This window comes from Sturnira hondurensis, unplaced genomic scaffold (assembly GCF_014824575.4).
Source record: "Sturnira hondurensis isolate 20B ecotype Veracruz unplaced genomic scaffold, ASM1482457v3 Scaffold0014384, whole genome shotgun sequence".
In the NCBI taxonomy this organism is placed as follows: Eukaryota; Metazoa; Chordata; class Mammalia; order Chiroptera; family Phyllostomidae; genus Sturnira; species Sturnira hondurensis.
Window position 1 is genome coordinate 19,744,373 of NW_028087015.1, and position 13,477 is coordinate 19,757,849.

The 13,477-nt window shown below is 43.5% G+C and overlaps 1 protein-coding gene across 3 annotated transcripts in view; it reads right to left on the reverse strand.

The window, feature by feature from the left end:
- Positions 1–13,477, reverse strand: part of MYO10 (myosin X) — a 195,067-nt gene that overhangs the window by 82,026 nt on the left and 99,564 nt on the right. For all 3 annotated transcript variants that reach the window (XM_037063038.1, XM_037063037.1, XM_037063036.1), the window contains exons 5-9: positions 6,186–6,320; positions 4,062–4,186; positions 3,547–3,560; positions 3,339–3,423; positions 2,608–2,711 (exon numbers count right to left, since the gene is read on the reverse strand). In XM_037063038.1, coding sequence (XP_036918933.1) covers positions 2,608–2,711; positions 3,339–3,423; positions 3,547–3,560; positions 4,062–4,186; positions 6,186–6,320 — 463 coding nt within the window. The remainder of the gene's footprint in view (positions 1–2,607; positions 2,712–3,338; positions 3,424–3,546; positions 3,561–4,061; positions 4,187–6,185; positions 6,321–13,477) is intronic.

The window sequence follows — 13,477 nt, forward strand, 5'->3', positions numbered from 1 at the left end:
AACATGACTTTATTCTTTATTATAGAGTTATGATGTTTAGATGTGTAGTCATAATAATCATTATAAAGTTGACATATATCTGTTGAAAAATACTGTAACAGAAAGAATGGTAAAGCATAAAATACAACCCTAGAGTTCTGCCTAATGAGATGACATTTTTGGTATACTTCGTTCCAATATTTTTCTGCATGTATAGTTGTTATATATACATTATATATAGATACAGGGTGGGGTAAAAGTCGATTTACTGTTGTTTGTATTAAAACTAATACATTAATAAATAACACACAAATAAACTGTTATGCACACTACCAACTGTAAACCTTTTACCCGACCCTGTATATATAACGATTATTTAAATGAAACGATTATAGTGCTGCATCCTGCCCTCCTCACTTATGTAACAAGCAAGTTTTTACATATTATTAAATATATTTGAGCATGTGTTTTGCTTGCTACAATGGATCTTATTTTTATGGATCCAAATTAAGCCATTCCCCAGTTCATTATTCTGTAGGTTAAGGGGGAAAGAATCATTTTTTCCATAAAAAATATTTTTCCTCTTTCCTGAAAAGTTGTTCATTTGTATTTGTTTCTTTTCTGACTACACTGCTCAGAACTTGCAGAAGAAGTTTAAACAATAACAAAGATTACAGCTCCTGATTTCAAGAAATACCAGCAAAGCTGTCATTGATATTTTTGCTGGGTCCACACTAAAGGTAATTGTAAAGTAAATATTAAGGCTCTAACAATAGAATGCTTGTAAGTTTGTTGGGCATACTGATGAAGCCAAATTCACGTACACAATTTTCTTCCTTTCCAGATGACCAAAGCCTTTCATCATAAAACCAAATTTCAAGTGTCATAACCTATCATTTTAACTTAAAAATAAAAGCCAGCCAAGCGCCAAAAGTAAACTTGAAGCTAACAGAAAGAACAAACAATTCTGAGTGAGAAAACGATGTCACCAGAGAAAAGCCATCAGAGAGCCTTTTCTGGGCCAGAGGCGGCCTGGAGGTCCAGTGCACCCTAGTGGTCAGTCAGCAAATCAGTTCCGCCTGCAATGAAACTAGGAGTGGGGTGGCAATGCGTCTGTCCATCAGCAGGAACAACGTCCTTCTATCACAAAGAATTGTTGGCCAGCTTCAAGAAAGAAGCAAAATAGAGAATTCTGGCCTGTGTTCACAGGGTTATTGGCCTGTAAGTCTCTCTTAGTGTCTATACCTGGTTTTGGTATCAGGGTAATGCTGGCCCTGTAGAATGAGTTTGAAAGCACTCCTTCCCCCTCAATTTTCTGGAATAGTTTGAGAAAGATACATACTAATTCTTCTTTCAATGTTCGGTACAATTCGCCTGTGAAGCCGTCTGATCCTGGGCTTTTGTTCGTCACGAGATTTTTCATGACTGCTTCAATTTCAGTGCTAGCCAGTGGTCTGGTCAGATTCCCTGTTTCTTCCTGGTTTCATCTTGGAAGGTTGTATGTTTCTCAAAATTTATCCTTTATCGACTGTCAAATTTGTTGGCATAAAGTTGTTCACAGTATTCTTTAATGACCCTTTGTATTTCCATGGTGTCCATTGTAACCTAACCTCTTTCATTTTCTGACTTCGTTTGTGTTCTTGCTTTTTTCTGCTTGCTGAGCCTTGCTAAAGACTTACTAATTTCACTTATCCTCTAAAAGGATCAGCTCTTAGTTTCATTAATCCTTTCTATAGTTTTTATTTTCTATTTCTTTTATTTCTGCCTTGATCTTTATTATGTCCTTCCTTCTGCTTACTTTGGGTTTATTTACAAGAGCCAAGATATGGAAGCAACCTAGGTGTCCATCGACAGATGAATAAGGAAAATGTGGTACACACACACACACACACGCACACACACACACACACACAATTAAAAAAAGATGGTATCTTGCCATTTGTGGCAACCCGGATGGATCTAGGGGGTATTATGGTTAGTGAAGTAAGTCAGACAGAGGAAAACAAATACCATATGGTTTCACTTATATGTGGAATCTTAAAATAAAATGAAAACAGACTCACAGAAACAGAGACCAAAGGGATGATTACCAGAAGGGAGAGGGTGGGAGCCTGGGTGAAAAGGGAGAGAGGAATATAGCCAACAGCATCGTGATTAGTTTACATGGTGACAGATGATCACTAGAGTTAGTGGGGTGATCCCATTGTAAGGTCCACAAATGTCAAGTCACTACAATGTATACCTAAAACTAATACTGCCAATGTAAGATTGCTTATCAACCATACTTAAACACAAATAAAATTTTAAGAGGAACAAAGCAAAAATAAAACAAAATAGAAACAAATCCTGAGACAAGTCTTTTTTTGCAACTCATCAAAAATAAGAATGAGTTTTCTTCTTGATTCTAACAGTAGACCTTTCAACAACAAGAGTATGAAGAAAATCTGAGTAATGAGAGAAGTCTACAAGGAGCCAAAATAAAACTGAGCAAGGGAAAAATACTGTTATCAGACAATGGTGCAAATGTAATTACTTCTGTTTTCATTTAATTTGTGGGGGCACATAAAATAAAACCTGTTGCATTTTTTGGGTCACTCTTCATAAGGAAAAAATAAGAAATTAACTTACAATAACTTCCCTAAAGGATTCCTTGTCACTGATTGTCTTGTCTTCTACACATCCAGATTGGTTCAAGTAGTGGTAGTTCTCTGGCACAGATAAATAAAATTCTTCTACAGAAAGGAAAAGAAACACATAATCAATACCTGACTGAACAGGGTAAGACCGAATCTGACTTTCCACTTTGCACCATTATAATAAATACATAAATAATTCTGTGCTAATAGTCCCCTATTCGGGTACAATTCTCTCTTAATCATCAAACAGGAAAAATAGAAAAAGTTTAGTGGAAGTAAATGGGATGGTAGAAAAAATCATCAATGAGGATCCTGCTTTGCAGTTGATCTTGGCCCAAAGGCCAAAGAGCAGTGACCAACCTGTTTTGATGGTTTTCTCTTAAACATCAAATGCTCAGAGATTTGCTTTATTCAGGTGTGGACTGAAAATAAAACCAGTTTTAATATACTATATATATGTGTTTTCATAACTATTCTTTAAAACAGAAAAGTAGTACCAGGAGTCCAAAACAAACATAAAATTTAAGATTTCCCTACTGATGACTTTCCGTGTACATTTTTCAGCTCTAAAAGGGACTCCACATCTTTTGGTATTCTCGTACATTTTGAATCAACTGGAGGAATACCAACAAAGTCCAAATAGATGTCTTCTCATATCCCGATGGTTTTGAAAGAGGAAACGGGTTGCCCACCCATATCCCCTGCTGGGCCCCGTCCGCTCACCTCTCTGTTCCTGATCTAGCCCCGCCAGCAGCGCATAGAACACGTGGTAGTTCCTCTCCCCGGGATTTTGCCTTACCACTCGGTTCTGTGGAAATAAATACATCAGATTTCTATTCAGAGGTGCTTCCCCTGCTTAATTAACACAAAGCGGTAATTTCCGAAAATTGTTATTGTGAAAGAAAATGTGAATTGAATCACGTTTACTTACTTTTTCTAATAAATCTTCATGGGACAAGCAATGGCAAGTCAAGGAACAAAGCCAGGATATGACCCGCTTAATTAGTCTTTAATTTTCTATTCTTTGTTACCCAAATAATTACAATTCCCCATTCCTTTGACATTGAGATTTCCAGCGCCAAAAGATAGGCCCTCAACGTGTAAAGTATTTCACCTGAATCCGATTTCGAACACGACACATGGTGCCGTAGGAGGGACCAAACGTTTGACAGAACTGATTCCAAACAAATGGCTGACGGTTGGTGATAAATCCATTTTTTTTCAGATTATGGACATGATATCAGAGATTCCCAAAAGAAAAATGGTTCTTTATCTCCTAACAAAAGTAATAGGTCCATCACAGTAAACATTAGAGCAATAACTAGGTAGAAAAAACAGACAGAAATGTTCCATTCACATTCTTCATCCATCCTTACAAGAACAGCTTCTTCTTACAGAGTCAAATACGATAGAGGGAAAAAAAAAACACGAAACGAAACAGGATACAATCTACAATTCTCCCGCCCTGAATGTTTCCTTTCTGGCAGATGTTCAGCTGAACGAACTTCCCGAAGCGACTGGAGTTGTTGTTGTACACCGTCTTCGCGTTGCCGAAAGCCTCCATGATGGGGCTGCAAAGAAGTCAGGACAACAGTGAGCGTTAACTAGGGTAGGTACAAACAGAGCAAGGACATTCCCACAGATGCCAGAACGTACGAGGGCAGGAAAAATCTGAAATCAAAAGGACCAACGGTTATTACATTTCTTTACAGAAGAGCCATAGTCTCCAAGCACTTGCTGAAGTGGGTTTGTCACGATATCCATCTTGAAGGAAAGATCTCCCATCGGTCGGGCTGTGATGCTCCACGATGCTCCGGGATGCTCCACGGAGCTCGTCCCCGCACAAGTTAGCTTACACACGCAAGCCAGGGACTGCGCGGAAAAGGCTCCTTTTCCAGCTCTAGGACCTGAAAAAGTCCAGTCCTTGAAATTCTACCCATTTGTTGCGGGTCCTGAGAGCAACTCATTTAACTTCCTTGGGTCTTCTCTAACTTTAACCTGTGGTCAGGCTAGACCAGGGGTCAGCAAACTCGGTCTGCAAAGGACCAGATAATAAACGTTTTGGGGTTTGAAGGCCACAGGGGCCTTTGTTTCAACCACTCGGCTCTACCGCTACAGCTTGAAAGCAGCTATAAATGATTATGTAAGCAAATGAGTGTCTGTGTTCCAATAGAATTAAACTTACAACGACAGGCTGCAAGTGGAAGACAAAAACATTCGAGAGATGGATGGTCGAAATGGCTGCAGGGCAATGTGAACGTACCTGACACCACTATGCTATACACGGAAAAATATTTCAAGTTATAAAATTTATGCTATGTATATTCTGTTCCAATTTAAAAAATAAAGTTTGAGTGATTAAAAAAACACACACACACACACACCAAAAACCAGCTGCAGGGTATGAACTAATAGGGACTAAGTCTGCTGACTCTAGGAGTAATTCCTAAATGATAAGATCTCTAAGTCCCAACAGGTTCTAAAATATTGGGCCGCCCCAAAAGTCTGTTTAGTTTCTTCCATAAAATGAAAGACATTTTTGATTTTCACCAATAACTACTGATTTAGATATCTTGAGTATGTCAGCTATCTCCCACTAATGGCGTCTAGTGGGTAGAGTCCAGGGGTGCTGCTAAACACCTTCCAATGCATAAGACAGCCCCACAGAGTGGTTCTGGCCAAACAGTACCAAGAACCTTGGAAACTACTTTTGACACGTTTAATCAGTCACAGCACCTTCTCCATACACTGCACACATCTTTTTTGTGTGTGTTTTCGCTTGCATTTGTACCTTTCTTGAAATAATAAAATACTCCAAAAATGTTGCATATTTTCTTCCATCTTCAATATTAAAATGGCTGCACAAAAATGTACCAATTTTGATGTTTTTTTTTTTAAACACGCACACTGACATGACAGCTGTCACAATACAATCTAACAAAAGAGTTTTGCATGAAGATAAAGACAACTCAGCACTACCAGAGCCATCATCCGGAAAAAAGTAACAAGACTTTGTGGCCGACCCAATATGATAAAGCACCAATCAGACGCTGGGCAACTGTATAATTTAAAGAAAATTCCAGATGATACCTCACCACACAGCACTCTTTCTAAGTCATACGGCTCACTGCCATCAGATATATTGTATCAACGACCCTCTGCCACATGAAGGCACACAAATGCCACCTGCTCTCAGGGCACTTCCAAAGGTCGGGGCGCTCAACAGAGTCTCGGTCATCTCCACGCTGAGACCTCGGTCACCGCAGCAGGAGGCTAAAATTTCTGCTGCTAGCAGCGCCTCCAAATAACTAGCCAAGGGCTGTGGCAGAGGGAGGCCTCACCGGCTCAAACCTGGCCCAGCTACGGAGGATCGGTTGTTGCCGCCAGGGTTATTAGAAATTGCTGTGTGCATGTCAACATATTTCCCCGAGGAATTGTAAAACAAGGCAGGAAGAAGAGAAAGCAGACCCACTAACTTTAACTTCTAACTTTAACTTTTCCTTAAATCAGCCGTACTGTGAGGAAAATGAATTCTAGTAGCTAGCTGGAAACAAGAAAGATAATAAATACCTGCTTTCAAGAATGGCTTGTTCAACACAGGACGTCTTCTCTTTCAAAGAGAGTTCCAAAGACTGTTGGCTGATGACCGACAAAAACTTGAGGATCAGTTTAGTGCTTTCAGTCTTACCCGCCCCGCTTTCACCGCTGGAAGACAAAACGCAACAGTTTGTGTTTTTCAGTACAATCTCTTTTACAAAACCCAATGCGTCCACTGTTGAAAGGTGGAAAGAGAGAGCCCCAAACGCCTGTTTCAAGAGCTGAGTTAAGTGAAAGTTTTCATAGAAGTGCTTTTTCGGGGTGGCCTCACTGGTGTGGCGAGTGTCAACACATGAGTGGGGAACAGAACTACGTTTACTGAGGTCAGGCAGTGAGACGGTGCGCTTCGTGGGAGGGAAGGTCTTCTAGAACACCCCAGACACCTCGACACTCCGGGTAGGCGGGAATCATTTCTTAAATGTCTAAACACGTTTCTGGGGAACTTTAAGCAGGTAAATGTACAAAGAAATGCAATCAGTCATAAATACTCTTGAGTGGACAGGGAATGAACATCCAGGCACTCGGCCCACACTAAGTCATGTTATTCCCACAATACTGCCATGAAGGAGGCAGCAGCTGAGCACCCAGTGAGAATTGAACACCAGGTCTGTCAGAGTCCAAAGTCCTGCATAGACACACTTTAGTGGCGGTTAAGGAAAAGTGAACAACACAATGCAATGGGGGCGGGGGGGGGGGGGACAACGACTGAAGTAAATAAGGTACGGGTTGTGCCTTAAGGGACTAGCAAACACCAGCCAGGCAAAAAGGAAAGTGGAAGGACTGCGTTAAGATGACAATGGGTGGGAGAGCACAGAAGCCAGTTGAGCAAGGTCTACAAGGAAGTGGGATTCTCACTGGGTCAGCAGGACAGAGGAGAGGCAGTTGAGGTCAGCATTCACAGGCATCTGGAGGACAAAGGAAACAAAGACAGCTCATCAAAGTTGCCGGTGAAGAACCTGGCTCTGAAGTCTACACTCCAGGAGAGAAGGGCCCCTCAGGGAGATTGGCTGCTATAATCCGGGTTTACGGCAGTGGTTCCCGGGCAAGTCCAGTCTGGGTGGAGATGGAAAGGAAGATACGGGGACGGGAGAGATCTAGAAGGAGAAATTCAGTTTTGTGTAAAGCACCGTGCTTGGTACTGTGGAGAACAGGAGTAGTAAAAAGGGGGAGAACTTACAAAAAAAAGTAAACCAAGGGCATGAGGAACAACAGCACAGCGACACCAGCAACATCCCAGTAATTGCTGAACGGGGGATACGAACAGATGAGCTCCATGTCAGTTGTAAAGAAGCAGCGCTGGTTGAATAAAAAGACCTGGGAAGCTTTCACCCACAAGAAATCCTGCTGAAAACTTGGTGAATGACTAAGCACAAGTAATAGAGGAGAGGAAATGACTCAGAAATGCCACTTTCTGTGACCTGCTGGATACTACAGGCCCATGGGGGATCTCCACTGGTCCAGGCCAACTGCAGTAATCCCAATCCCTTAGCAAGCTGGCCGTGGGCAGGGGTCAGGATCTCAGTCAGGAACTTAAAGTCAAGTGTGCTGAGGGCTCCTGAGGAGGCCTGCGTGCCTACCAAAGGGAACAGGCAGAAACTGCCCCCTCCCCTCCTCTCTGTGGACACAAATACCTGGAGTCCACACCTATCTTGAAATGACAAAGGGAAAGCCAAGAAAATCAGAGAAGCGCCCGGCAGGAGTGGCTGAATCCACCAGCCTGAAACTCGCCTGTCTGGTGTTGTCTGAGATAATAAAGGCCTCTGCAAGTCAGACCAACTTTGGTTGGGTTTTCTGTTATCAGGAACCAGAAACTTCCCAGGACGGGACTTAGCATCCATCTTCCCGTAACGAGCACCGGCCCAGCCCTGCGGCTGGCAAACCAGAGGCATCAGCAGGAATGCACTGAACGAGCAGCACAGAAAGAAACTAAGAGAAAATTGCAAGGAGAGATTTAAAAAATTCCTGATATTCCAAAAACGCACACCTACCTAGTGGCTGTTGATTAAATTGCTGAAACAGACAAACAGAACTTAAAGGCAGACATTCTCCAGTTAGAACACGTGAGGCAGAAATACCGTTACGTGTTCCCCAATCCCACCTCCTGACCTCCAGGACACAGAGGGGACATTTCAACCTCGCTCGTAGTAAGGGCAGCATTCAGACAGGGACTGAATGTGGCCAACGGAACGAGAGGGCAGCCAGACAAGTGAGCAAGACAGGTATGTGCCATTTCCAGGTCTGGTGGCCGAAACCCCCTTTCGTGGTCCTCTGGACTCTGCTGTGCCTGCCATCTGGGTGCCCTCAGGGACGACACATTTCCAAGACAAAGGAACGTGGGGTCAAGGCGAGTCTCTCAGCTCTCCACAGGAGGCTGCTAAGTGAGCGAGATACACACCACGCCTGTGTTCCACCCCTGAGACTTGGGGGCTATTTCCTATGCCAATTTGCCTGCCCTGACGAACACAACATGGCAAAAACACAATCACAGAGAAGGTATCGTTCAAGCTCAACAGCAAAGACTTGGTCAAGGAGAAGACAACCCTGGACTCTCACTGTCGTTAACGAGCCATGGATATATATCAACGGACATCAATTTCCAGCTACATTTTTTCTCACTGGAGCATATTTTCTTCAAGCACCTTCTTCAGGAGAAGAAAGAGGAATGTGTGTATATATACATATAGCATATATATACATATAGTGTGTGTGTATATATGTAAAATTAGGCACACACTTCTTTGCTTACCATAATTATAGAAATTTGAAGCCAAAATAAATTAAAGAATTAAAATCAAAGAAAATATAACATCCCCAAAAGCCAAATTAACGAGGCTAATTTAACCCTTTGTTAATTCTGTCCTGCTCGCTTTGCACTGTAACTGCCTACTGCTTCTCTTTGGAGCCTGGGGAGGCGTTTCTGCCACGGGTAGGGTGCTGACTCACTCGCTCCACCCCCTCCCTTATTCCAGCCTCTGTAGAACAGTAACTGGTGCAGCAATTACCAGGTTATTTCACCTCCACTCAGAGCAAACACATCGCTCACCTACCCAGCCCTACACTTTTCTCATTCGCCCAGGGCAATTAAGAGTCCCAACTCCTGGCGCCAACGGGATTGTAAACACAAGCACGAGCTCTGGAGAAAACGCGTCCACCACAATGAGCTTACGCTTAACGTAAAGATAATGGTGAACATGAAAAAGAGAAAGAAAAACAACCTAAAGTGCTGATGTGGGGCCTTGTAGGCCATATTAATCATTTTGAGAATTTTTTCACTGGCAGAATGGGAAGTCATGAGACAGCTGTTAAGCAGGAGAGGGTCATGATCAGGTGCAAGGTTTTAAAGAGTCCCTGTGTAGAGCATGGAGTGTGGAGAATGGATAGAGGGAAGCAAGAGAGAAATGGGGAGACAAATGATGGAGTGGAGATCAGAAGTGAGAGGCACAGGACAGACTGTGGAGGGACAAAGGCAAGGAGAGCAGGCGGACCTGGTCGGGAGGTGGTTGGTAAGTGACAGGCGTGGGGAATGACTCTTGAGAGCCCAGGGAGCTCGAGATCATGATGATCTGGGTGTTGGTAACACAAGTGTGCACGTTTCTCAACGTTCAGCAAACTGTACATGTGAAATCAGTACACTTCACTATACGTAATTTTACCTTAATCGGGGAGAGGGGTGAATTCTAGCTCTAAGAATGACTTCTTGACCTCAGGCTTAGGACCTGGTAGATCAGAAAGTTCACTGGCTGAAAAGACAAAGCATGAGAAGAGAAATACATTTGTGGGAGAAAAAACAGGATGAATTTAGGACATGCCGCCCCCTGTAAGGCCCATGGAACATCTCTGTGATGATGCCCTGGGGGTAGGTGGACATGTCTGGAACTCGGGAGAAAGCGGCAGGACAGGTGTTTAAGTCGGGGGAGGGGGAGGGCAGGTCATGAAGGTGAGCCGAAAGGCAGGTGGGCTAGAAGAGGAGGAGGCGGCCCGAGAACGAGGAGGAAACCCAAAACGGAGGAGCGCCAGGGAGGAGACCAGGGCACACATGGTAAAAGGGACTGTGCAAACAAAGGTACATCTACTTTTTAAAAATATGGAACAGCCCTGGCTGGTGTAGCTCAGTGGATTGAGCGCGGGCCTGTGAACCACATGATCGCGGTTCAATTCCCAGTCAGGGCACATGCCTGGGTTGCAGGCCAGTTCCCAGCAGGGGACTCACGAGAGACAACCATACATTGATATTTCTCTCCCTTTCTCCTTCCTTTCCCTTCTAAAGATAAATAAATAAATCTAAAAAGAATAAATAAAAATAAAAATATGGAACTAGAAATTTTGAATGATGATGCCAAATATCCAGGAGAAAGGGAGAGGCCAAAGATTCAGGGCAGGGGGACTTCAAAGGTGAAGCAAAGTTGCAGGAAAGGAGGGGCGATCCCACACAGGAAGGAAAGGGCCGCCGGGGCGATGGAGCCCTCTCTCCACCCCACAGGCTGGTCTCCCAGACCAGCGCAGGTGCAAGTGCAAGCTGTGGCCCAAACGTACTCTGCTGCCTGTTCCTGTAAATAAGGTTTTGTCAGAACACGGCCTAGATGTTCACTTGTGTACCATCTATAAATGCATTTGCACACCAACGGTGGAGCTGAATGGTTGTAATGGTTGAGAGATGGTCTCACCCACAAAGCCTGAAATATACACTCCCCGCCCTTTCCAGAATTCTTGGTTGACACCCCCAATAGACATCTCCGTCCTGCCGATCAAATCCTCCCGAGTCACGTGATTTTCTCAAAGTGTACACTGGTAACTCTCTGACTTGTAGAAGACCAAGGACACTTCTCTATTACTGTAGAGGACTCAGTCCAAAAGTCTTAGGCAAGCAGGACAAAACCCTTCAAGTCTGACCCTGTACCAAGAATGAGGATTCTGTTCTGAAACGAACACAGGGAGACTCAAGTTCAAATCCCGGGTCTGTTGTTCACAACTGGTCTCTTTAGCAACACTCTCAGCTTCAGCTCCCCTACAGAAAATGCATCTTGGGCTTCTCTGAGGATTATACACAACCTGTCCTCTCAATTATTTTCAATTCTTTTAAAAAAAATTAATGCCATTTCCCTTCCATGGCCTTTCCCAGCTCTTTCACACCTCTGGGCAAACCCCCCCCACCAGCCTTACAGACGTACATCTCCATGTCCTCACTATCCTTGTTTTGCTAGGTACCCCTGTTTCAGCAAATGCCTCTGTGCCCTTCCTCCCCTCTATGCTGGCTGTATTCCTGTGGTCACGTGTCACTTTCTCCCATCCGAGTACTAATCAGGCCTGACTCTGCTTAGCTTCTGAGAGCAGACGAGATCAGGCACATTCAGGGTGGTATGGCCGTCGACACGTGTCACTTTTTCTATGAAATACCTTCTTGACTCCTTCTGAAATACCTACTACTACCTTCTCCGGGCAGCCATGTATTACTTCTATTACAGTGTTTGGCAGGCTGTATTACAATCATTTACACTAGTGTCTTCCCACCAGAATACAAGTTTCTGAAGGGCAGTGGTCAGGTCTTCCTCTTTTTTAAAAACCCCTAAAGCCTAGCACAGAAATCTGGTGTGTGACCTCAGCATTGGTAACTTTCTCATCCAGGATGCAAGTTTTGTTCACTGTTGCTCAATCATTTCTAACTATATTCCGAGAAAAAACCCCCCAAATACCCGATTAGCATTCTAGAATATAAAAGACATAGTTAAGAAATCACTTTGGTTTTGGAAAACCATAAGATACAAAGGAAGCGGAGGTCCCAGACCACAGTCGCTCCTTCTATCCATCCTTTTGATTGACAGCTGTTGAAGGCTGGCCCTCTTACCAGACACTGTCCCTGGCAAAGGCGAACGAGCCTCATGCCTTGCCTACACTACGTTATCTTAATCGGGCATGCTGCTAAATTCTGCCCGCCCAATACAATGAATGAAAAACTGACGTCCATGCACAATGTAGTAGGTCAACCAAGACCAAATGCTGACCTGGTCAGCTACATGGATAAAAAATTCTCAACGACGTTTTAAGCGTATATAGTTATACTTAAAAAACAATAACAGCAGAAGCATTCGTTTAAATGGGCACAAAAAGTTAAAATAAGCGTGAGAGAGGTAAAGGACCGTGCAGGTGAAGCTGGCGAAGCTGGCTTGCACTGGAAGCCTAGAGACCAGCATTGGCACCAGCCAGCTGGGGCCCTTGGCTGAGGCACGCAGGATCACAGACTGAGAGAAGACCTGACCTAGGCGTCCTGTCTCATTCCAAGTAGGCTAATTTTCCGATTTAAAGGCTATCAGCATGTTTTGAAAGCAGTAAAACATGTTGCGGCCACAAGGGGGCAGGTTATGCCTGAGGAAATGTAAATAGGGCTCCTGTATCCCGCAATTTTTATTTTTCTACTCAATGTTCTCTTAATCCCCATAGCCCCAACCCCCACTTAAAAAAAAAAAAAACTGCTGCAGAGACCTATTACAAACCAAAACACACTTTAATGAGAAATCTATTTTTCAAGACTGTTTCCTGAGTTAATTTAGATAAACGCAGTTCGTTTTCTCACACCAGCCTGACACAATGGGAGCTTTCTGTTTGGGATCCACCCCCCTCCCCTCCCTCCACCTCCTCCACCTGACTTTTAAAGACCAGAGTCTTTGGCACGAAAATGCCGCCCTTTTCTGTTTTATTGCACACGCATACACACACACAGTGATCTCATTTGAGTTTTGGCTTTCTTCCTAAGCCGTTCTGTCTTGCAAGTCAAGCTCCCATTTTTTCCCTGCTTAAAGTGGTAAGCACAAGCCATCATCAATGGCAAATATTCAAGTGCCTAAGTGTGGAAAACAATTCCATCTTCTTAAAATAGATTTCCGTTAACCTTCTTAGATTCTGGATGCTGAAATAATGACCTTAAACTCAAACCACTAATAGTGCTTCTAGTCAGAAGGGGAGTTACTTATTATAGGACGCAAGGCAAGGAGCCTTCTTTTCGTTAACCTTGAGTTGTAATCATTCATATTTACTTAACTGAATACACTGACAGTCCCTCTATCCGAGCGGTTTCCACAGCAAAGCACATTTGCACCAATAAGATGATGGAGAAAAGAGCATTTATCAGCCAAAATGTTTCCCTCCTCTTAAAGGAGGAGGCAGAGAGAAGTGGGGAGGGGGAAGGAGGTGGGGAAGAGAGTATGAATGAGCAAGGCACTGATTTTTCGTTCACATCATGCTGAGTTGTTACAAAAGCAAGGACCCGAGAG